Source organism: Oncorhynchus mykiss, chromosome 20, assembly GCF_013265735.2.
Source record: "Oncorhynchus mykiss isolate Arlee chromosome 20, USDA_OmykA_1.1, whole genome shotgun sequence".
In the NCBI taxonomy this organism is placed as follows: Eukaryota; Metazoa; Chordata; class Actinopteri; order Salmoniformes; family Salmonidae; genus Oncorhynchus; species Oncorhynchus mykiss.
The window spans coordinates 27353195-27379431 of record NC_048584.1 but is presented as its reverse complement, the minus strand read 5'-3'; the positions used below and the strand labels follow the sequence as shown (position 1 = coordinate 27379431).

Genomic DNA, 26237 nt, shown 5'->3' with positions numbered 1-26237 from the left:
TTTGTTGTCGGTGATCATGCCTACCACTATTGTGGTAGGTGGGGTGATGGAGTTGTGTCAGGCCATGCAGTCATGAGTGAACAGGGAGTACAGGAGGTGACTGTGTTGAAGATCAGATGTTGTTACCTACCCTTACCACCAGGAAGTCCAGGATCCAGTTGCAGAGGGAGTTGTTTCGTCGCAGGGTCCTTAGCTTAGTGATGAGCTTTGAGGGCACTATGGTGTTGAACGCTGAGCTGTTGTCAATTTATAGCATTCTCACATAGGTGTTCCTTTTGTCCAGGTGGGAAAGGGCAGTGTGGAGTGCAATAGAGATTGCATCATCTGTGGATGATGGGTCGGTATTTAAATTGGAGTGGGTCTAGGGATTCTGGGATAATGTTGTTGATGTGAGCCATGACCAGCCTTTCAAAGCACTTCATGGCTACAGACGTGAATGCTACGGGTCGGGTAGTCATTTAGGCAACCTACCTTAGTATTCTTGGGCACAGGGACTATGGTGGTCTGCTTGAAACATGTTGGTATTACAGACTCAATCAGGGACAGATTGAAAATGTCAGTAAAGACCCTTGCCAGTTGGTCGGCACATCCTGGTAATCCGTTTGGCCCTGTAGCCTTGTGAATGTTGACCTGTTTAAATGTCTTGCTGACATCTGCTACGGAGAGCGTGATACACAGTCTTCCGGAACAGCTGATGCTCTTATGCATGCTTCAGTGTTGCTTGCCTCGAAGGAAGCATAGAATTTATTTAGCTCGTGTCACTGGGAAGCTCGCGGCTGTGCTTCCCTTTGTAGCCTGTAATAGTTTGAAAGCATCGGAGCCGGTGTAGCACGATTCAAACTTAGTCCTGTTTTGAAAGTCATTGTTACTTGTAATATCTATGTCTCTAAGGTATATACAGTGCCTTGCAAAAGTATTCGGCCCCCTTGAACTTTGCGACCTTTTGCCACATTTCAGGCTTCAAACATAAAGATATAAAACTGTATTTTTTTGTGAAGAATCAACAACAAGTGGGACACAATCATGAAGTGGAACGACATTTATTGGATATGTCAAACTTTTTTAACAAATAAAAAACTGAAAAATTGGGCGTGCAAAATTATTCAGCCCCTTTACTTTCAGTGCAGCAAACTCTCTCCAGAAGTTCAGTGAGGATCTCTGAATGATCCAATGTTGACCTAAATGACTAATGATGATAAATACAATCCACCTGTGTGTAATCAAGTCTCCGTATAAATGCACCTGCACTGTGATAGTCTCAGAGGTCCATTAAAAGCGCAGAGAGCATCATGAAGAACAAGGAACACACCAGGCAGGTCCGAGATACTGTTGTGAAGAGGTTTAAAGCCGGATTTGGATGCAAAAAGATTTCCCAAGCTTTAAACATCCCAAGGAGCACTGTGCAAGCGATAATATTGAAATGGAAGGAGTATCAGACCACTGCAAATCTACCAAGACCTGGCCGTCCCTCTAAACTTTCAGCTCATACAAGGAGAAGACTGATCAGAGATGCAGCCAAGAGGCCCATGATCACTCTGGATGAACTGCAGAAATCTACAGCTGAGGTGGGAGACTCTGTCCATAGGACAACAATCAGTCGTATATTGCACAAATCTGGCCTTTATGGAAGAGTGGCAAGAAGAAAGCCAGAAAGCACACACCAAACATGTGGAAGAAGGTGCTCTGGTCAGATGAAACCAAAATTGAACTTTTTGGCAACAATGCAAAACGTTATGTTTGGCGTAAAAGCAACACAGCTCATCACCCTGAACACACCATCCCCACTGTCAAACATGGTAGTGGCAGCATCATGGTTTGGGCCTGCTTTTCTTCAGCAGGGACAGGGAAGATGGTTAAAATTGATGGGAAGATGGATGGAGCCAAATACAGGACCATTCTGGAAGAAAACCTGATGTACTCTGCAAAAGACCTGAGACTGGGACGGAGATTTGTCTTCCAACAAGACAATGATCCAAAACATAAAGCAAAATCTACAATGGAATGGTTCAAAAATAAACATATCCAGGTGTTAGAATGGCCAAGTCAAAGTCCAGACCTGAATCCAATCGAGAATCTGTGGAAAGAACTGAAAACTGCTGTTCACAAATGCTCTCCATCCAACCTCACTGAGCTCGAGCTGTTTTGCAAGGAGGAATGGGAAAAAATGTCAGTCTCTCGATGTGCAAAACTGATAGAGACATACCCCAAACGACTTACAGCTGTAATCGCAGCAAAAGGTGGCGCTACAAAGTATTAACTTAAGGGGGCTGAATAATTTTGCACGCCCAATTTTTCAGTTTTTGATTTGTTAAAAAAGTTTGAAATATCCAATAAATGTCGTTCCACTTCATGATTGTGTCCCACTTGTTGTTGATTCTTCACACAAAAAAATACAGTTTTATATCTTTATGTTTGAAGCCTGAAATGTGGCAAAAGGTCGCAAAGTTCAAGGGGGCCGAATACTTTCGCAAGGCACTGAACATACTGTATGGGTCTTCCTATAAATAGTGGGGCCAATGTGTGACATTGTGGATGTGATATTTAAAAATAAATTGTCAAAATATTTTCATGCAGTTCCACATGTGTACTTAGAGGAAAATGCAAATTGGCCTGTAACTCCACTTACAACAACATAGGACTATACAAACTTTCAGAACTGTCAGAAACCATGTAAGAGAAGCTCCTCTGTGTGCTCGTTGTCTTCCCCAGGATCTGACCTGACTGTCGTTCAGCGTTATAACCGCACGTGGTTTGACCACAACAGATTATCGCAACAAGACAAGTCAATTGAAGTGGTGGGAAACAAGCGAGTGGCCACATCTCACAAAAACGGATCAAAAATGAAATTACGGATAATTATAAGGGAGCAGGAGAACTTAGACATCAGCTAGAATAATTACAAGGACTTTTCAAGCACCAAATTGAGGAAATGTCTGAATTTCAAGGTAGGCCTATTCCAGTACTTGAATTTCTGAACATCAAATTAAATTTGGCTACTACAAACCCCTTTGCAGTGTAACATGGAAACCGAAATGTATTTATCATGTTTTATTGCCAGATCATATTATGAAGAAGCCCACTAGGCTATGTCATTATATCCAGAACAGTGGTGATTTTAGCATGTAAATCTTGGTGAGGCAAACTCCCCCACATTTTTTAATGCATGCCACCAAAGCCACAACACTAAACAATACATTAATTGCACTATATGGTGACAAACGGTGCCCACAAACTGTTAGGGCCTACATAAAGATGTCCCAACAGCAAAGATTTCTTTCCAGCACCATGGAGTAAATCCTTACTACTGCTACACCTGGCTATCAGTGGAGCCTTGTCTGGGAGCGAAACAGTTAATTCAACCTCATTTACTGCCTTTAAAAAACATGGTTGACTTGCTTAAACATACAGTGGGCTCCAAAATTACTGGCACCCCTGACTGGCAATGCACAAACAATACTTTAAAAAATATAAACAATATAATTATAGAGATAAACTCAAAATACCAACATGTGAGAAATACTGTACTTTATTAACGTTTCAATGGAACCAACCAAAATCATTCAATTATTTAATACAAAATCAATTTAATCAAAATCAAGGTTTCATAATTATTGGCACTCCTCATTTAGTACTTAGTGCAACCATCTCTGGCAAGGATAACAGCCTGTTTTTTTCCTGTAATGTTTGACAAGGTTAAGGAACACATTTGGAGAGATTTTGGACCATTCCTCTATGCAGATCCTTTCAAGATCCTTCACATTCTTGGGTTTGCGCTTATCAACTGCCCTCTTCCACTCAGCCCACAGGTTTTTGATTGGATTGAGGCCTGGCGACAGAGATGGCCATGGCAGAACGCTGATTTTGTTGTCACAGAACCATTTCTGTGTGGATCTTGAGGTATGTTTCGGGTCATTGTCTTGTTGGAAAGACCACCTACGGCCAAGTCCCAGCCTTCTGGCAGAGGCAACCAGATTGTCAGCCAAAATTGCCTGATACTTGGTAGAATTCATTATGCCATCAATCTTAACCAGTGCCCCTGGACCTCTGGAATTAAAACAGCCCCAAAACATCACTGACCCCCTCCATATTTCACTGTATATGAGGTGCTTCTCCTTGTATGCATCTCTGTTTCGACGCCAAACATGCCGATGCTGTATCTGACCAAAACGTTCAATTTGGTCTCATCTGACCAGAGCACCTTCTTCCAGTCATAATTTAAATGATGTTTGGCAAACTCCAAGCGCTTGCGTCTGTGTCTTGGGGTCAGAAAGGGCTTTCTTCTGGCAACCCTTCCAAAGAGCCTGTGGATGTGGAGGTGGCGTCTGATGGTGCTTTTTGAAACCTGGTGACCCCAAGACGCCACAAGGCCTGCAATTCTTTCACAGTGATTCTTGGGGATTTTGTTGCTTCTCTCACCATCCTTCTCCCTATCCTGGAGGGCAAAATGCATTTGCCTCCTCTACCCGTGAGGTTTTTAACTGTTCCATATATTTTGAATTTTCTAATAATTGCCCTGACAGTGCTCAGTGGTATATTCAATCGTTTGTAGCCATTACCAGGTTTATGAAGGTCTACAACCATCTGTCTCTTTTGAACTGCTAGTTATTTTGTTTTCTTCATGGTGTTGGATGACAGCGGGATATTGCATGTGTGTTACCTCATTTCTATACCCTAGTGAAACAGGAAGTGATGTAATGGCTCAATATAGTTCCTTAAGACTTAGATAAACTTAAATAAGTGGAATTTAATTTGTGGTTTAATTTTGGTAGATGTTATTTACAATAATATTTAAGGGTGCCATTAATTGTGAAACCTTGATTTGGAGGACAATGATTTTTAATTAAATCAATAAATTATTTTGGTTGGTTCCATTGAAACATTAATAAAGTACAGTATTTCTCACATGTTGGTATTTTGTATTTATCTCTATAATTATATTGTTTATATTTGTTTAAGAATTGTTTGTGCATTGCCAGTAATTTTGGAGACCATTGTATGTGGTTTCTACTGACAATTGAGATTAACAAACTATGGCATTAGTGGATGACGAGCGGAGGAGACAATCTGTTATTTCGATTAAGACATTAATGAGCGATCTAGGACAGATGTAGTCAATATAACTATTTGTTCAGCACTTTTGAAATATACAGCGACAGAATTCAGAACATGGGCCGTTCTTACAGTTTTTTCCCTGTACACCAAGTCAGAACCGTAGGCTAAATTATGAGGGGGAAAGGGACCAAATTATTAGGGTGAGGCACATGGGCTACTAACAGCTTACTACACTACATAAACTTAGTATTACTTTCTTAGCTACACTATACATATCTCCTTGGCAAATTACGTCATTTATACAGCAATATACAATATATTTTTGGACTCACTTTGTTGTGCTGTGCTCACTTGAACAGGAAGGTGGCGCGGCAGTCCTCCTTGTAGGCACATTTTGTCATCAAACGTTGTCATAAAAGTCTGGTGTTCTCTGGATTTATGATGTATTCAAGACAACTGGGAACTCGGGCAAAAAAACAAGGTTGATCATAACGTCAGTTATCTTCAGGTTGGAGCTCTAGAGAGAGGCAGAGTTTCCGAGTTGGATGACCGTTCAAAACACATTTTACCAGTCGGAGTTCGTTTTTTCCCCCCAGAGTTCCCAGTTGTCTTGAACTCACTGAAGTCTGCGATTTCCCAGTTCGGAGTTTCCAGTTGTATTGAACGCGGCAGAAGTTATGCTGGATTGACAGCATGACTATTGCCCATGGTGTTGAATGTTTATCCTTTTAAGCTTAGATAAGAGACCCTTAAACCCAGACTTAGACCACAAACCCACTCCACTGAATAGCAGGCTAGTGATTTGCTTTGCAATGCTTGCAGTTAGCCACTGATTCCTTCCAAACCACTCATTGTTGAATTTGCGATTTCCAAATTGTGTAAAGTTTATGTCCAATGGCCGATGAGCACCGATACTTTTTTATCTATAATTTCTCTTCATAATATTAAAAAGGATTTGCCAGTAGATTGTTAATGTGATTAATGATGACTGCTTGTCTAGATTGCTAGCTAAGATTTTGAAAGTATGTTGTTGACATGATCAGTCCAATCAAAGCTATGGTAGATATAACGTGATTTGACATCATTTTATCTGTGGACAATGACCTTGAGCCTTCTTGGATGGGCACTTGTAATGTACTAACTCTCTGACAGCATCCAAAGAATTTTCAAACTCTACCTGTAGATTTTGCAGTGACGTAGTCTCCCCATGAGTGACAGAACACTGAGCCAATCACGGCGCAACTAGAGAACATTACCAACCCCTACACTCAGTATTTTCCACCGGCTACCCCACCACCACAGAAAGCACTGAACTAGGCTGAAATGCCTATATTTTGGAGCTGCCTTACTCAAGAAGGCAAAAGATAAACCATGTTTGTATGCAGGTTTATTAACTCTGTTTTTTTTTTTACATTGTTTGCAAACTGATATGTGACACATTAATGTCAAAATAACATGCAAAACAGGTGGGGCTCTGCTCAAAACATACGAAGACATGAACTCATTAACTTGATGCTTTCTCTGTTAAATCTAACGACACCCTGCTGTAAATCAAGCAGACTACCACAGATGATCAACATCAATTTGCTAGGGATATTAGATCCATCATCAATCCAGTCACAGCTGTCTTCACCGGTTTAACGAATGAGACACAAATATTCTGGACATTCCTCGCAAACACCTTTTTTTCAGCACTTGGGCTGTTGGTGCTTTTTTATTTACATTTTTTATTTAACCTTTATTTAACTAGGCAAGTCAGATAAGAACAATGCCAAGCGTCATGTCTGGAGGAAACCTGGCACCATCCCTACGATGAAGCATGGTGCCAGCATCATGCTGTGGGGATGTTTTTCAGTGGCAGGGACTGGGAGACTAGTCAGGTTTGAGCAAATTTCAGAGAGATCATTGATTAAAACCTGCTCAGGACCTCAAACACCTTCCAACAGGACAACAACCCTAAGCACATAGCCAAGACAACGCAGGAGTGGCTTTGGGACAAGTCTCTGAATGTGCTTGAGTGGCCCAGCCAGAGCCTGGACATCTCTGGAGGGAACTGAAAATAGCTGTGCTGCTATGCTCCCCTCCAACCTAATAGAGCTTGAGAGGATCTGCAGAAAGGAATGGGAGAAACTCCCCAAATACAGGTGTGCCAAGCCTGTAGCGTTTACCAAAGAAAACTCAAGGCTGTAATCACGGCCAAAGGTGCTTCAACAAAGTGCTGAGTAAAGGGTCTGAACATTTATGTTAATGTCATATTTCAGTTAATTTTTAAAATATTTGTTTTGCAAAAATTCTAAACAGTTTTTTCTTTGTCATTATGGGTTATTGTGTGTAGATTAATGAGGGGGGAAAAACTATTTAAAACATTTTAGAATAAGGCTGTAATGTCACCAAATGCGGAAAAAGTCAATGGGTCTGAATACTTTCCGAATGTACTGTATCAAGTAATGGAATGCAAACACATCACCCCCATATGTATTTGGGCAGTGATGCTAAAATTCAAAATGTGGCTCTATACTCCAGTATTTTGGATTTGAGATCTATGTTTCATATGAGGTGACAGTACAGGATGTCACCTTTTTTAAGGGTATTTTAATACCGTTTAGAAATGAATGTACTTTATGGATCTATTTGTCCGCCCCAGTTGAAGAAGTCATAAGTATTTGGACACATTTTTTGTATTTGGTCCCATATTCCTTATACACAATGACTACATCAAGCTTGTGTGACCCTACAAGCCTGTAGTCATTGTGTGCAAGGAATGTGGGACTAAACTTTTGACTACTTTAATGCACTAAGTGAATTTGTCCAAATACTTATAAGTTCTTTAAAGTGTGGGACTAGATACATAAAGTGCTTTCATTTCTAAATGATGACTAGATGGAGCTCTATTCCACATCAAGTAACTCAGTCAAACAGTAAAATTGAATTTAAAAAAAGATACAACTACACGTTATGGTACAGCGTAGACTGTGAAGAGACATGCACACACACACAGCTTTGCAAACACATGCAATCTACACACACACACAAAAGTTATTTTGCTGTATTATCGATTTTGTATTGTAGATGTGTTATGGTAGAGTAGTAATATAGTAGTGTAATAATGTGTTGTGTTATGTATTGTTTTAGTGTATTTAATTGTTTATAGACCCCAGGGAAAAGTAGCTGGTGCCTTGTGGCAGCTAATGGGGATCCAGAAAAAAATACAAATACAAAAAAACATGAAAATACCCTCAAATAAAAATACCCTCAAATAAATGCTAATATGAAATCTATCAAATCTAAAACGGAGTGCTGTATAGAGCCACACATATATACACTGCTCCAAAAAATAAAGGGAACACTAAAATAACACACCCTAGATATGAATTAATTAAATATTCTTATTAAATACTTTCTTCTTTACATAGTTGAATGTGCTGACAACCAAATCACACAAAAATGATCAATGGAAATCAAAATTATCAACCCATGGAGGTCTGGATTTGGAGTCACACTCAAAATGAAAGTGGAAAAGCACACTACAGGCTGATCCAACTTTGATGTAATGTCCTTAAAACAAGTCAAAATGAGGCTCAGTAGTGTGTGTGGCCTCCACGTGCCTGTATGATCTCCCTACAACGCCTGGGCATGCTCCTGATGAGGTGGCGGATGGTCTCCTGAGGGATCTCCTCCCAGACCTGGACTAATGCATCCTCCAACTCCTGGACAGTCTGTGGTGCAGTCTGCGTTGGTGGATGGAGCGAGACATGATGTCCCAGATGTGCTCAATTGGATTCCGGTCTGGGGAACGGGCGGGCCAGTCCATAGCATCAATGCCTTCCTCTTGCAGGAACTGCTGACACACTCCAGCCACATGAGGCCTAGCATTGTCTTGCATTAGGAGGAACCCAGGGCCAACTGCACCAGCATATGGTCTCACAAGGGGTCTGAGGATCTCATCTCGGTACCTAATGGCAGTCAGGCTACCTCTGGCGAGCACATGGAGGGCTGTGCGGCCCCCCAAAGAAATGCCCACCCCACACCATGACTGACCCACCGACAAACCCGTCATGCTGGAGGATGTTGCAGGCAGCAGAACGTTCTCCACGGCGTCTCCAGACTCTGTCACGTTTGTCACATGTGCTCAGTGTGAACCTGCTTTCATCTGTGAAGAGCACAGGGCGCCAGTGGCGAATTTGCCAATCTTGGTGTTCTCTGGCAAATGTCAAACGTCCTGCACGGTGTTGGGCTGTAAGCACAACCCCCACGTGTGGACGTCGGGCCCTCATACCACCCTCATGGAGTCTGTTTCTGACCGTTTGAGCAGACACATGCACATTTGTGGCCTGCTGGAGGACATTTTGCAGGGCTCTGGCAGTGCTCCTCCTGCTCCTCCTTGCACAAAGGCGGAGGTAGCGGTCCTGCTGCTGGGTTGTTGCCCTCCTACGGCCTCCTCCACGTCTCCTGATGTACTGGCCTGTCTCCTGGTAGCGCCTCCACACTCTGGACACTACGCTGACAGACACAGCAAACCTTCTTGCCACAGCTCGCATTGATGTGCCATCCTGGATGAGCTGCACTACCTGAGCCACTTGTGTGGGTTGTAGACTCCGTCTCATGCTACCACTAGAGTGAAAGCACCACCAGCATTCAAAAGTGACCAAAACCTCAGCCAGGAAGCATAGGAACTGAGAAGTGGTCTGTGGTCACCACCTGCAGAACCACTCCTTTATTGGGGGTGTCTTGCTAATTGCCTATAATTTCCACCTGTTGTCTATTCCATTTGCACAACAGCATGTGAAATGTATTGTCAATCAATGTTGCTTCCTAAGTGGACAGTTTGATTTCACAGAAGTGTGATTGACTTGGAGTTACATTGTGATGTTTAAGTGTTCCCTTACAGCCCTCTACATGCTTTGTAAGTGGGAAAACCTGCAAAATCGACAGTGTATCAAATACTTGTTCTCCCCACTGTATATATATATTATTATTATATTATTATTATTAGTATTATTATTATAAAAATAAAAATACATCTTCACTGTCCAAATATGTATGGAGTGGAGTGTATAATAATAATATATTAATATAACCTTATTTCATTTATGAGTAGTGGACCTGGACTCATAGTGATGCACAGAGTGGATGTTCATAGATGTAACAGGAAATATACTTTTCAATTGAGTAAAGATGTGTGTGTATTCTTCTACATATTCATCTGTAGTTAAACGCCCACAGAATGGAAGCATTCATTTACACTAATTCACAGTGATGACTCAGATATAACCCTGAGTGATTTGCCTGTGTCTTGTCTCCAGGTCACAAATGTAACATCATGCTGTCTGTAATTATACTGCTGGGTCTTATGTTGACATTGTCAATTAATTGTCTGTTTAAATGGATTGAATGCATAGTATCATGAATGTATCATGAATTTATTCATTTATTTAACCATTCAAACCACATCTGAACCGTATTGTGCTGGCTCAGATATTTACTTTCACATATTTCTTTAGATACAGTGAGCTCCAAAACTATTGGGACCGTGACACGTTTTGTTGTTTTGGCTCTGTATTCTAGCACTTTGGTTTGGAAAAGATACAATGACTATGAGGTTAAAGTGTAGACTGTCAGCTTTAATGTGAAGGTATTTTCATCCACATTGGGTGAACGAGTTGGGACATTGCTTACATCCGCTATGACAGGCTCATTTTCCACCCTCCCTCCCAAAAGCCTGGAAGGGATGAGAACCAAGCCTATGGGTTCGTTGGGTCAACCCCGCATCGCGCGCGCACGCGCACACACACACACACACACACACACACACACACACACACACTAACTGATTATGGACTGCTGAATGTATATATATTTTTTTTGCTTTGTTTGCCCTTTTCCATGTCTATCTCTGATATGCTACCCAGGAAAGGCCTGAAAATAGTCTATATTAATATATTTAGCCTTAGAAATAAGATTAATGAAATATATAATTTGCTAACATCAGATAACATTCATATATTAGCCATTTTTTTCATTTGATGATAAAGCAGTAGCAATACAAGGTTATAAAATCTATAGAATAAACGGGAATCTGTATGGGGGAGGTGTGGCTGTATATATTCAGAGCCATATCCCTGTAATGCTTAAAGAACATCGTATGTCAAGTGTTATTGAAGTGTTGTGGTTGCAGGTTCACTTGGCACATCTAAAGCCTTTTCTTTTGGGGTGTTGCTATAGGCACCAAGTGATAAGTCAGTATCTGAATAATATGTGTGAAATGCTTGATAGTGTATGTGATGTAAACCCAGAGGTCTACTTTTTTTGGGGACCTGAATATTGACTGGTTTTCATCAACCTGCCTGTAATCAAGTGCCTGTAATTTGATTCAGGGTAATAACCAACCTACCAGGGTGTTTACAAACATTACAGGAACAAGATCTTGCACATGTATTGATCACTTAGATGGACAGCTACTGTGGATAGTAGCTGACACTATAGCCACTCCTATCTGTCATAATTATCTTTAATCTGAGCCTAGAGGAAAGTCTTTGTCCTCAGGGCTGGAGAGAAGCCAAAGTCATTCCGCTACCCAAGAAGCGGCCTTTACTGGTTCTAACAGCAGACCTATCAGCTTGCTGCCAGCTCTTAGCAAACTGTTGACATTTTTTTCCTATTGAACAAATACAATGCTATTTCTCTGTCATTAAATTAACAGACTTTCAGCATGCTTATGTTCCTCAATGACATACATGACCGATGATTGCTTGAAAGAAATTGATAAGAAGATTTAGGGAGCTGTACTGTTTGATTTCAGTGCAGCCTTTGATATTATTGACCTGTTGTTGAGAAAACGTATGTGTTAAGGCTTTTCAACCTCTGCCACATCGTGGATTCAGAGCGACACAAGAAGCACTTTAATCCCACTGTATCTCCCTGTTCTCTAAACTCATTAGGAAGTAATAGAAAACATTCAAATGGATAAATCCCAGGTTCACAAAGAGGAACATCCATCTGGGAGAAAAACGGATTGAACACTGCCTTTTGTGAAATATTTATAGATCAATATGGAATACAAACCTAGGCAGTGTACCAGATGGGGAAAGTCATCCTGCTAGTGAAATCACATTTTCCAGGTGCATGACATCTACAAGACAGACTGAGGGCAGATTGAGCAAACGTGTCATCATTTAGTCAGAGCCTTAGCTAGGATGAGCCGCTTCCCTTAACCCGTTCACAGAGGCACTTACATTACACGCATGCCGCCGAAGCCTCTGCAGATAGCTGGCAGGCTGTTATGGCAGATGAGCTGTGAAAAATTGGGTTATCAATTTATCCTTTAATGTACGTTGGTATCAGTCTGTGACCAATTAAAGTGACATGCAGTCTGCGAGGAGCACAAAGAGGACATGTGGTTCATTTAGCAACCTTTAAAAAGCATTTACCTGCCACAATACAGTAACTTAAACTTGTATAGTGGTATTTAGTAGGGGAACAATACTTGATTTATCGTGAAAGTCATTTGCAACCTGCTCAGAGCAGTATATCACAACCCTTATAATAGGTTCAACTATCCTAGTCTGAAATGACATTGCTACCAACAACATATATTAATATTCAAGTATTTTGATTTTAATTTCTCCTTAAAATATGTATTTTTCCATTTGATTCATTTCGCTTCATTGCAGTCGTTCACTAAATTAAAAGGTCCATTGGAAAGCACAGAAATTATTTTCATGGCAGTCCTGAGGGATTTGTCATACATTGGTGTGTGTACACTGATTGTCCAAAACATTAGGAACACCTGCTCTTTCCGTGACATAGACTGACCATGTGAAAGCTATAATCCCTTATTGATGTAATTTGTTAAATCCAATTAAATTAGTGTAGATGAAGGGGAGGAGACAGGTTAAAGGATTTTTAACCCTTGAGAGAATTGAAACATGGATGTATCGCCTATCTTCATCAACTTCAATTAGAGTGGGCCGCATTGCATTTGTATAACTATTAGTCAACGTATGTGGACTGTATACCAGAAAATCCGGAATACTCCAACCAGGATTTCTGTAAAACCTGAGTAGCTACACTGTGTTCCAGATATGATTAGAAGAGCGTTAAATGACCACGAAACACTAAACAACGTCAAGGTCAATGCATAGTCTAGGTGGTAAATTAAAACTTTCTATAGTTGTGTAATAATTCTTACAATACATCAAATTATCAAGCCAGGACACCATTTTTTAAAGTATTTCATTTCACTTGATCTCTACCCGAACAAATTGCGGACATTTCAGGAGCAGGGGAGTAAACAAGACGCGAGAAAAACACTGTAAATATCCTTTAAATCTTCTATTACAGGCCTGGCGCTACGCTGTTTTGATCAAAACAGATTTGATAGGAGACTTAGTAGAAAAGAGTTTAAATATTTCAAGGTGAGGGTGTACAATGTGGAAGTGGCGCCTCGGACAATAAAGGCTATTAAGTGGTTTTGATCAAAACATATTTGATGGGAGAGTTATTAGAAAGAGTTTCACTCTTTCAAGGTGAGGGTGTACAATATGAATGTTCTGTCCCTTACTGGCTAGACTGCTCCATTGATTACAGCATACTTACTCATCAGTATGACATCATCCCACACAAAGGGGCAACTTTCTCTCTATTTTTTTTTACCTTTAATAACTAGGCAACTTGATGCTTAAAGATGTCAATAACTAGTCTGCCACTGCCAAGTCTGCCTTTTCAAAGGACGAGATCCCCAAAATATACTCATCACTTGCCCTGTTTATACCTAGTTCTTACATGTGTCCTTCATCCAGATATTGTGCTAATCATGTCAGTTTACACTTATAAGATCCGATCACAATAAGTATTTTAAATTGTCTACACCTGTCTAAATATACGGGCACAATCAGAATGTAGACAAGATTAGGACAAAGGACACATGTTAGCACCAGGTATAAACAGGGCTAGTGACTGATCAATCTACTTTAGCCGCCCCATTATTTTCCTACCTTCAAGCCCTACCCCCTTCTTTTTGTTTCATGTTTCTTCCTGTTGTTAGTCTGGCATTGTTTAAGTTTCTACAATTGTAAAGAGCTATATAAGTCCCATGTATTATTATTACTACTATTGGCTCTTCCCATTGTAGGCATGCCGCAAAGGAGGGCACAATTTGGAAACAGCCAAAAGAAGCAACGTTGGCAGATTTGAAATCGAGCGAGCTTGTTTTGCAAGCTGGCTGTTGCCCGGGTGGGCGGAGTTAGCACTTCAGATTAACAAACGTTAATAGCCATTTGAATCAGAGACAAATGGAAGTGTCATGGTGCTGTCTGTGAAATAAGTCTTGCTTTTTTGATCTGTCTGACAATTAGTCCTGTCGTGTTTTAGTTAGTGACCCACATTTGCCGCCCCCGACTCTACAGCAATTGATTGCAACAGCAAACTCTGCCTTTGGTTACATGGTTCGGTGTCCCCCGGCTGTGCAAAACAAGCTCACACATTCCGTTGTTGTTCATGGCTGTAAACATGAAGTCGCCTCACTGTATACCGATGACGATGTCATGTCATATTGCTGAGCCTGTGAAACCAATTGCCAATGTCACAAATATGTGCACAAATGTAAGTAGGAGGTTGGTGGCACCACAAGGTAATGACGGGAGCGAAATCAGGAATGGTATCAAGTACATCAAACACATGGTTTTTAGGTGTTTGATGCCATTCCATTCCCTCCGTTCCTGCCATTATTATGAGCCGTTCTCCCCTCAGCAGCCTCCACTGACAAGCAATGTCGGTTTGACTGCAACTCCTACATTAACCTACACACTGAAACCAATAAACCCCCATCCATGTGAGTTGTGTTGACGTAACCCAACGGAAAGTGATACAAATTGACATGCTGCATCGGTCTTACTTCTAGTAAAATGTTAAATGTCTTAAGCAACTTTTAAACCATCTGTGTGAGTTTAGCAGGTGTCAAACAAACGGCTCAAAAGTAACCCATTCCACTCCAATAGACATTCACATAAAGTATCTTCCACACACATATTAGCTACATACATTTCCAGCACAGAGATACACTGCTTCAAAATATGACAAAGAATAGTACTTGAGAGACGTGTGGTCTTTGGTCAAGTGTGCAGTCCTGCCTGTAAGTTTGACCCTTCTAAGAGACTGAACTTTTTACTTTTGGCACTTGATGCTGCCTAGATCCACAGAGGTGCTTTGGACTATCCCTTCTCAACTGGAATCAATGGCCAAGGACCAGACAGACAGACAATATGCCACTGAGAACGAGTGCACCCCCTCCTGCTCAGCTTTTAATTGACCCACTCAATGGCTTCACAGTTGACTGCACGGCGGGCTCAGGCCAGGCAGACACATTACTTTCCACTGCACAGATGATTTTCAACACAAACACACTTCGAAAACATTTGGATCCTGGCCACTTTAAAGCCATTCTGCACAATGATCACAGAAGCAGTACGAAAAAAAGGAATCTCATACAAACCAACACACAATGACGGTGAGACATTCAGTGTGTATTTTCATCAATATATATGACATCCTAATGGATGTCTAAGTCAACATGTGACACCAATTCAGTGGCCATGGGGTCACTTTCAGTCTATGTAGCTAATACTGAAGGGTTATGGCATCTTCCTCCTGAGCATACACCGTTGATGTTTCGCAGAAATGGTATCTAGTTATGTGATCAACAACTGAAAAATAAAGACATTTAGAGGCATATGATGCACGTATAGACCTATATGCATGATAAATATGGGAGTGACAATAACTGCATATACATTACTATTATGTACATGACATAATTCAAAGATACAGTACTCACATATGAACAGCACATAGCGCCATCAATCGAGATTGGGGTGGGTTTAAAAATAAACTACGAAAATTGTCCTCTTCATCACATCAATGTAAAAATCTATCAGGTAATTGGCAGTAAAGTTGTGATCATGCATCAGATATACATTTTCTTACAGAAAATCTATAGAATGAGAAAGAAATGGACATGAATACTGTGGTTCTCCTCCAATATTCTACACCTGCCCTTAGCAGTCTGAAATTAATATACATTCTGATGGATTGGTGTACCTGATCACAGAAATGTAAAAGAAATGCTTTACAAAATACATTTTGGACATTTTATGACCAGGAATAAAGCTCCTGATGGATTTATCTCGGTCTGTAAAATGCTAACATTTACCACATCCTTTCAAACTACACAGACCATCCATTACGAACAGCTCAACCAATCAAAAGCAGACCAATTTTGTCTGAACTTGTTCTAAATTTGGAAACTCACTGGATGACTTGCAGACAGAGGGGTATTTGCAAAGGATCGCCTACACCAATCAAAAGGGTCCACTCTGCTCTGTCCTCATAAAGATATGCTCAATAATGGTAACTTACAGTTCCAAAAAGCATGACACATATAGTAATGATACATAATGCTTAGTTTCTAGGCACAATTCATGTAGTCCCAGCCACTTTAAGATCAGCATGAACAACCACCTCTTAAAACAAGACCTAAAACACCTTTATTTCCACCATCAAAAGCACATGGCAGTAAAAGTGACCATTCTTCCTTCAACACTCCTTTCCATGCACTTACATTACGTTAAGCTTATGAATATGTGTTTCATTTTTTTATTTGTTTATATTTTTCATTGCACTGTAGAGGAAGCTCGCAAGTAAGCATTTAATTGCACCGTTTAAGCTGAATTGATTTGATTACCGTTACCCTTGGCTGGACTTGCCTAACCTACAACATCGCCATAGTTGCAAAACCATTTCCCTTCCACAGGGACTTGGTCAAAGTTTGTTAGGGGGCGTTAGGGGAAGCCAACAGGTACAGTATGTGGGTAATTCAATCAGCGCTGTGTTACAAAGTGCAACAGTTTTGTTTCTTCATGGTGTGCAAAGACGGTGAATGGGCATGGGCTCGGCCCATTCACATTCTCTGGATGGATATTGGTCTCCCTCTCTCTCTCTGTATCTTTCCACACAACACTAAAGCTCAGTCTGGTCTGTGTAACCAGGTGTGGCCCAATGTCATTGATCTCTAAGGCTGGAGACAAGTTTGCCCCAGGGGACATTGTCCATGTGTCCGTGCCTAGGGGCATCTAGGCTCCAGGCTTCGGTGAAGCCCACAGCGGGACACAGGGCAGCTGGAAGAAAGAGCCCTCAGGCAGGGCCGGCAGCTGACCAGGACCCCCATTGAAGAAATAGACACCTCAGGGTCGATGGAACCTGCCAAGGCACAGGGAAAACAGATGCTGTTCAGAACGGCAGTCTACCTATTATAGTACACTGCATACTAGGACTAAATCAATCAGCAGTTTATTATCTTGTGTGACTCATAACATAATGTAGTATAATGGCTGGGGGTCAATAAGGTCAAAGTTGTCATTACCTGGTGAATTGCTTGCTCTCTTCATGAACTTCCATCTCTTTGCTTTTGAACTCATTCAGTTCTTTACGGATAGCAGCCTGAGGGAATATAAACATTCAAGATCAAAGTCTTCATTTACAAAGAAGAAAAAAAAAAAAGAAAAGTCAGAACTTCAATACTTTCAGACAGGTAAACATGTTTCATATAACTGAAGATTAAAGATGCAATATGCAGAAATCGCTCCACCATTTCCTGGTTGCTAAAATTAGAATAATTTGCCTAACTTCAGTTTGTGACAAAACAAGAAATGCATAGTGTAGAGAATCATTGTACCATCTAAACCACTGTGAAATATATTTTCAATAACCCAAAATATTGTATTTTCAGCTGTTTGAAGCTAGTGTACAAAACTGAAAGTTAAAGGTGCAAAATCAAAACTTAAGAATGGGAAACAGTGCACATAGAAATAGTGCACATAGAACATCACTTTCAATGAGAATGACATATCTATAACTCACACTTCTATGTGAATTTGGTCAGGTTGCCCAAAAAGTTACATATTGCCGCTTTAAATGATAAATCTTTATTATTGTTTGTGAGTAATGTATTTACTGTATGGTTCAGTTGCTGGCCAGTATGTGGTATGCATGAGGAATACAATTCTAACAAAACGTTTTTTAATGACACCTTTTTATAACCTGTCTTATTCCAAGTATTTCATCACATTATGAATGTCATGTATTTTAGGTTCTCTTGCAATAAAATCATACAGTAGGAGTCTGGGACCCACTTTGTCAGCTGGAGTGAGCCTGGTCCAGGGTTTGTCTGCACGCCGGTCATAGTCCTTAGCATCTGTGCACTCCACATACTCATTGAAGCGCAGAATCCGCCGAGCCACCAGCTCTGCTACTGTGGGCCTCACACTCAGCTACACACACGCACAAGTAACCAGTGATTGACAACTGTAAATTGGGACTTGTAGATAAAACATTTGGGGCCTGTGAGAAGATGGGTTGAGAGTTGTGGGAAAAGTTGAACTCCTTCAATGGTGCCATACGGGGAGCACAGTGTTGGAACTAGACTCCGGTTCTCAATATAGCTGAGGTCAAGCCTCGTTGGCCTAACACTGGCCAATCCCCTCTTCCCTCCCTACCACCACTGGGGTTGAGCAATCTGGGGAATTTCAAGCCTGATGCTACACTTTGAGGCATGCTGCTCACACGGAGTTGGAATGCCCTACCGTATGCACTGTGGCAACTGAGTCATACGATTACTGAATTTAATTTTTTTTACACATTTGTACAATTTTTTGTAAAAAAAAAAAAAGTAAACTAACTGACAAGGAACAAATGAGTTAGACATGTGTTTGGTAATTCAGAAATCAAGACATTGTTTGGTAATTCATTATATTGAGTTCAGTCCATATATTCAGTCTACATGAGTTTGACATGTGTTTGGTTCCAGTTATTTCAGTTCCAACTGTGTCCACCAGATGGATCTGTGTACCAAATATACAGTGCATTCAGAAAGTACTCACTCATTGACTTTTTCCACATTTTGTTACATTACAGCCTTGTTCTACAATTGATTAATTCATTCCCCCACCAATCTACACACAATACCTTATAATGACAAAGTGAAAACATGTTTTTAGAAATGTTTGCACATTTATAAAAACTAATAAACAGAAATACCTTACTTTCAAAAATATTCAGACCCTTTGCTCTGCGACTCGAAATTGAGCTCAGGTGCATCCTGTTTCCATTGATCATCCTTGAGATGTGGTAAATTCAATTAATTGGACATAATTTGGAAAGGCACACACCTGTCAACAGTTGAAGTTGGAAGTTTACAGACATTAAAACTCGTTTTTCAACCACTCCACAAATTTCTTGTTAACAAACTATAGTTTTGGCAAGTCGGTTAGGACATCTACTTTGTGTATGACAAGTAGTTTTTCCAACAATTGTTTATAGACAGATTATTTCACTGTATCACAATTCCAGTGGGTCAGAAGTTAACATACACTAAGTTGACTGTGCCTTTAAAACAGCTTGGTAAATTCCAGAGAATGATGTCATGGCTTTAGAAGCTTCTGATAGGCTAATTGGCATCATTTGAGTGAATTGGAGGTGTACTTGTGGATGTACTTCAAGGCCTACCTTCAAACTCAGTGCCTCTTTGCTTGACATCATGGGGAAATCAAAAAGAAATCAGCTAAGACCTCAGAAAAAAAAACTGTAGACCTCCACAAATCGGGTTCATCTTTGGGAGCAATTTACAAACGCCTGAAGTTACCACGTTCATCTGTACAAACAACAGTACGCAAGTATAAACACCATGGGACCACGCAGCCATCATACAGCTCAGGAAGGAGACGCGTTCTGTCTCCAAGAGATGAACGTACTTTGGTGTGAAAAGTGAAAATCAATCCCAGAACAGCAGCAACGGACCTTGTGAAGATGCTGGAGGAAACCGGTACAAAAGTATCTATATCCACAGTGAAAGAGTCCTATATCGACATAACCTGAAAGGCCGCTCAGCATGGAAGAAGCCACTGCTCCAAAACTGACATAAAAAAGCCAGACTACGGTTTGCAACTGCACATGGGGACAAAGATGGTACTTTTTGGAAAAATGTCCTCCTGTCTGATGAAACAAAAATATAACTATTTGGCCTTAATGACCATCGTTATGTTTGGAGGAAAAAGGGGGAGGCTTGCAAGCCGAAGAACATCATCTCAACTGTGAAGCACAGGGGTGGCAGCATCATGTTGTGGGGGTGCTTTGCTGCAGGAGGGACTGGTGCACTTCACAAAATAGAAAATTATGTGGATATATTAAAGCAACATCTCAAGACATCAGTCAGGAAGTTAAAGCTTGGTAGCAAATGGGTCTTCCAAATGGACAATGACCCCAAGCATACTTCCAAAGGCAAAATGGCTTAAGGACAACAAAGTCAAGGTATTGGAGTGGCCATCACAAAGCCTATAGACAATTTGTGAGCAGAACTGAAAAAGCATGTGCGAGCAAGAAGGCCTACAAACCTGACTCAGTTACACCAGCTCTGTCAGGAGGAATGGGCCAAAATTCACCCAACTTATTGTGGGAAGCTTGTGGAAGGCTACCTGAAAAGTTTGACTCAAGTTAAAGGCAATGCTACCAAATACTAATTGAGTGTGTGTAAACTTCTGACCCACTGGGAATGTGATGAAATAAATAAATGCTGACATAAATCATTCTCTCTACTATTATTCTGACATTTCACATTCTTAAAATAAAGTGGTGATCCTAACTGACCTAAGACAGGGAATTTTTACTAGGATTAAAATGTCAGGAATTTAAAAACCTGAGTTCAAATGTATTTGGCTCAGGTGCATGTAAACTTCCGACTTCAACTGTGTATAAAAGGTCCCACAGTTGGCAGTTCATGTCAAAGCAAAAACCAAGCCATGAGGTTGAAGGAATTGTCTGTAGAGCTCCGAGACAGGATTGTGTCGAAGCACAGATCTGGGGAAGGGTACCAAAACAATTGGGTCCCCAAGAACACAATGGCGTCCATAATTCGTAAATGGAAGAAGTTTGCCACCAACAAGACTCTTCCTAGAGCTGGCCGCCCGGCCAAACTGAGCAATCGGAGGAGAAGAGCCTTGGTCAGGGAGTTGACCAAGAACCCAATGGTCACTCTGACATTGCTTCAGAGTTCCTCTGTGAAGATTAGAGAATCTTCCAGAAGGACAACCATCTCTGCAGCACTCTACCAATCAGGCCTTTATGGTAGTGTGGCCAAGCGGAAGCCACTCCTCAGTAAAAAGTGCATGACTGCCCGCTTGGAGTTTGCCAAAAGTCACCTAAAGACTCTCAGACCATGAGAAACAAGATTCTCTAGTTTGATGAAACCAAGATTGAACTCTTTGGCCTGAATGCCAAGTGTCATGCCTGGAGGAGACCTAGAACCATCCCTACGGTGAAGCATGGTGGTGGCAGCATCATGCTGTGGGGATGTTTTTCAGCGGCAGGGACTAGGAGACTAGTCAGGATAGATGGAAAGATTAACGGAGCAAAGTACAGAGAGACCCTTGATGAAAACCTGCTCCAGAGTGCTCAGGACCTCAGACATGGGCCAAGGTTCACCTTCCAACAGGACAACGACCCTAAGCACACAGCCAAGACAACGCAGGAGTGGCTTCGGGACAAGTCTCTGAATGTCCTTGAGTGGCTCAGCCAGAGCCCGAACATCTCTGGAGAGACCTGAAAATAGCTGTGCAGCGCCACTCCCCATCCAACCTGACAGAGCTTGAGAGGATCTGCAGTGAAGAATGGGAGAAACTCCCCAAATACAGGTGTGCTAAGCTTGTAGCGTCATACCCATGAAGACTCGAGGCTGTAATCGCTGCCAAAGGTGCTTCAAAAAAGTACTGAGTAAAGGGTCTGAATACTTTTGTAAATGTGACATTTCATTATTATTATTTATTAATGTGCAAAAATGTCAAACATTGTTGTCTTTGTCATTATGGGTTATTGTTTGTAGATTGATGAGGAGCAAAAAAAATCAATTTAATACATTTTAGAATAAGGCTGTAACGTAACAAAATGAGGGGAAAAAATCAATGGGCCTGAATACTTTCCGAATGCACTTTATCAACACGAGTCATTACATGAATTTTATGTCTAATGAGATGCAGACATTTAGCAAGCCTAGTACTGGCGTGCCTAAATAAAGTATAAATGACAGTACCTTTCGGGAGAGTCTCCTTTTAATCTCTTGTATGGCTTCATGTTTATCAGCTTCATTAGTCTCTGCAGTGAAATGAAAAAGAAGTTGTAAGTAGGCTAAGGTGGTACTTCACTGCCCAATATAGTGATTATTAATTAAGCAATGTGGTTAATGGAAAGTCTGGAAATGATACAGTGCTTATCTTTCCCATTGATTTTGGAACGTGCCATATGGCTGCATCTACAAAAACAGATGGCCTGGAACATGGACTTATCTCAACAGTCTGCTTTTTAGGTCTGAAAACATCTGACAAACTTTGATTTTGTGTCGTATTTTCTTAACCATACATAGAGTCAACTCTTTAAACCAGAGCACAGTGTAGACCTGTGTTATATTCTTCAACAGGTAGTTGTTGAGTGTGTGACAGATGTGCATAGAGTCCCTGGGAGGCATGCAACCTTTGCCATCTGCTTTCAATAAGGCAACAGTCAGTTAACTGCCCTCTCCCTCTTGGCCTCATGCATTATGATTCCACCACAAAGATCTCATAAATAATGCAGTAAACACCCCAGCAAGATTACAACAACAAAATGGCCCCTTCTTTCACTGCTTCCTGTTTAATAGACAGGAAGTCTCCACGTGAGCATTGACTGTATTTCAGGAACATGTTTTAAGCCTGTTGATCAAAATGGTAGCCCTTAGATTTTTCTGTAAAGTGTGTTCCGATGCACTTTAGATTAAGTTTGATTTGCTTAGAACAAAGTTAGCTTCTAGGAGATGAGCTTCTAGAGAATGACCAGGTAAACATAAATAACACATTCCTATTGACTTTTATCCTGACCTTCTCTGACCCAAAAATGTAAAACATTGTCTGGCACGATAAGAGCTCAAGATGTTATCCTCTTAAAAATGTTAATGTTCACTGGTCATGCTCAATCTAGTGTAATGTGTTTCACAAAATTGATTTACTAACCAATAAACTGGGCAAGTAGCTGAGCCATCAGTCAATAACTGGCCTCCCCCCACATCAATGCACCATTAGACCTTGATGCACAGCTGTCCAAGCCAGGAGAACAACTTCACCTTTGTCTTGGATTCCAGCGGGGCTAATTTATTCACATACACCGTCTCCTTATGAAAACGTAACTGGTCTAGCATCAACCTTTGACTGAATGGGATAAAGTCATCAGCTGTTTAGGTCATGTGGAACTGAACTATCTACACTGAACAAAAATAAACGCAACATATAAAGTGTTGGTCTCTGCCAAGATAATCCAAGAATCTGATTAAACAGCATGATCATGACACCGGTGCACCTTGTGCTGGGGACAATAAAAGGCCACTCTAAAATATGCACCTTTGTCACACTACACAATGCCACAGATGTCTCAAGTTTTGAAGGAGTGTGCAATTTGCATGCTGACTGCAGGAATGTCCACCAGAGCTGTTGCCAGATAATTGAATGTTAATTTCTCTACCATAAGCTGCCTCCAACATTGTTTTAGAGAATCGTATGGCGTCTTGTAGGCGAGTGGTTTGCTAATGTCAACGTTTTGAAAAAATGGCCCATGGTGGCGGTGGGTGTATGGTATGGGTAGGCATAAACTACAGACAACAAACACAATTACATTTTAAATCGATGGAAATTTGAATGCACAGAGATACCGTGACGAGATCCTGGAAGTCCATTATCGTGCCATTCATCCGCCACCATCACCTCATGTTTCAGCATTATAATCCACGGCCCCATGTCACAAGGATCTGTACACAATTACTGGAAGCTGAAAATGTCCCAGTTCTTCCATGGCCTGCATACTCACCAGACATGTCACCCATTGAGCATGTTTGGGATGCTCTGGATCGACGTGTACGTCAGCGTATTCCAGTTCCTGCCAATATCCAGCAACTTCGCACAGCCATTGAAGAGGAGTGGGACAACATTCCACAGCCCACAATCAACAGCCTGATCAACTATGCGAAGGAGATCTGTCGCACTGCATGAGGCAAATTATGCTCACACCAGATACTGACTAGTTTTCTGATCCACACCCCTATCTGTTTTTTTAAAGGTATCGGTGACCAACCGATGTATACCTGTATTCCAAGTCATGTGAAATCCATAGATTAGGGCTTAATTTTTTAAATTTAAATTGACTGATTTTCTTATATGAACTGTAACTCAAGTAACAATTTAAAAGATTTGACTGTTTATATTTATATATATATATATATATTTTTTGTTCAGTAAATAATCTGAAAAACACACATGACCAAAGCCAGAAGACAAACAGACCGTGTGTGGGGGAAATGTCTTGTACAGTACTAAGGGGTTGTCTGACTGGGGCCAATGTGGTGCTGTCTGTCTGTGGTGGCATCTGTCTGTCGTCACTCACGTTTCAGAATGTTCCTCTGCTCCAGTTCCTCAGTGCTGGGCCTCTGACTAAGTCGTCTGTGAGGGACAGAGGGAGAATGAAACGAGACGATACCTCAGTGATTTGGGAACAGGGGTGAGTTCCCCAAAAGCTTTGTAGCACTAAGATCATCTTAAGTCCCTTGGATGAAAGACGATTTTAATGCTACCAAGTTTTCGGAAATCTCACACCAGAACAGTTATTTCAGATTAAATACAATCAAAATAAAAACAAATAAGTTCGAAATTGTGCTACTTATGCACAAACACGTGTTGTAAAAAGTAAATCCGTTTTTGTTTGGTTATCTTTTGGAAATTGTAGAAATAAAACTTTTTCCTTCTTCAGAAGTTTGTGTGACTCCATGGGTGTACTCTGTACCTCACTAGCTTGGAGTGAATCTGTTGCCGGAGTTCCTGCCTCTCAGTCTCAGAGGTGCGAGGCAGGATGTTCTTCTCCTCCAGCTCTCTCTTGCTGGGCCGGTTGCCCAGTTTGATGGCCAGGGTGTCCCTGCGGCGGATCTTACTGGCTAGGGAGCCTGAATAAACAATAATAAACATGAAAATCTAGCTAGCCCCTTCCCCCAGCCAATGCCATGCAGGCTGCCCCCAGAGAGTATTAAAATGGGCTGAGTCAGAGTACAAGAGTATGGCTTTATAGGAATGTGTGCTGTGCAGTCAATATAAAATATAAGTCAAAAAGTACATATAAAACCACCAATAAAGAGTGTGGAAACACAATTAATGAGATTGTTATCAAGGTTGTTCTCATTGTTTCTAGTCCTTTTTTTTGTTCTTGTTTCTAGTCCTTGTTTCTAGTGCACGAGTGGCTACGGACTAATTTGTTGCAAAGGCTGGACAGACAGACATTTAACACATGCTGACTGACTAAAAAGGCTAGAATACAATGAGCTTTAAGCTTCTATATCTGCGACGGATTCCTTACTTGTGGTATACTCGTCTTCCTCATCCTCGTCTTCGTCTCGGTAGAGGATGGGCCCATCTGAGTCGGAGTCGCTGACTGTGGACTGGTAGTCAGACTCCGTAGTGCTGTCTGGGATGACTGTAACCTCTGGGCTCTCCAGGTTAACACTGTGGAGCTTCTTCTCTCCAATCCCATTGGTAGGCCTGGAGTCACATCACCAAAACCCTGATAAACCATTCTTACCCAATTGATTTATCTTGTCTTCTGATTTATTTATCATGTCCATTGTTTTCCTTGTTGCATAATGGAAAATGTCGATATATAAACTCTAATGAAGGGTATGTAGACCAAAAACATAGGTGAAAACGGGCCTTTTCTTTCCCAACAGTCTTTTCCTCATGAATCTGGTATCATGCAAGTCATGTGAACATGATCATCTTTCCAAATGGTTTAAGGCCTATAACACAGACAGAGCTCTGTGACTTACTGTCCCAATTCAAGTTAAACCAGTTCAGCTCAGGGCTATGAAGGCCATTTATGACATCTATGCTGACTCAGATGTGTGTGTGTGAGAGAGAGACAACCATTTGCCACAACACCAAATGTTTAAATAGAGGGCTAAATAGGTTACTCCCTATTACACAGCAGCCATTATGAATTATGACAATACTGAATCCAGGTAGCGGTAAATGGTAAACTAGGCTGCTAATGCTGCTAAAATTTTAACAGCATTTTCTGGGCTT

The 26237-nt window shown here is 41.0% G+C and overlaps 1 protein-coding gene across 4 annotated transcripts in view; it reads right to left on the bottom strand.

Moving 5' to 3' along the window:
* Positions 1-15328: 15328 nt before the first annotated feature.
* phactr2 (phosphatase and actin regulator 2) overlaps positions 15329-26237 on the bottom strand; it is a 56861-nt gene continuing 45952 nt past the window's right edge. For all 4 annotated transcript variants that reach the window (XM_021576315.2, XM_021576314.2, XM_021576316.2 and 1 more), the window contains 7 exons: positions 25516-25697; positions 24952-25108; positions 24556-24611; positions 22184-22245; positions 18237-18374; positions 17468-17544; positions 15329-17304 (listed from right to left, as the gene is read on the bottom strand). In XM_021576315.2, coding sequence (XP_021431990.2) covers positions 17289-17304; positions 17468-17544; positions 18237-18374; positions 22184-22245; positions 24556-24611; positions 24952-25108; positions 25516-25697 — 688 coding nt within the window. In that variant the 3' untranslated portion in view covers positions 15329-17288. The remainder of the gene's footprint in view (positions 17305-17467; positions 17545-18236; positions 18375-22183; positions 22246-24555; positions 24612-24951; positions 25109-25515; positions 25698-26237) is intronic.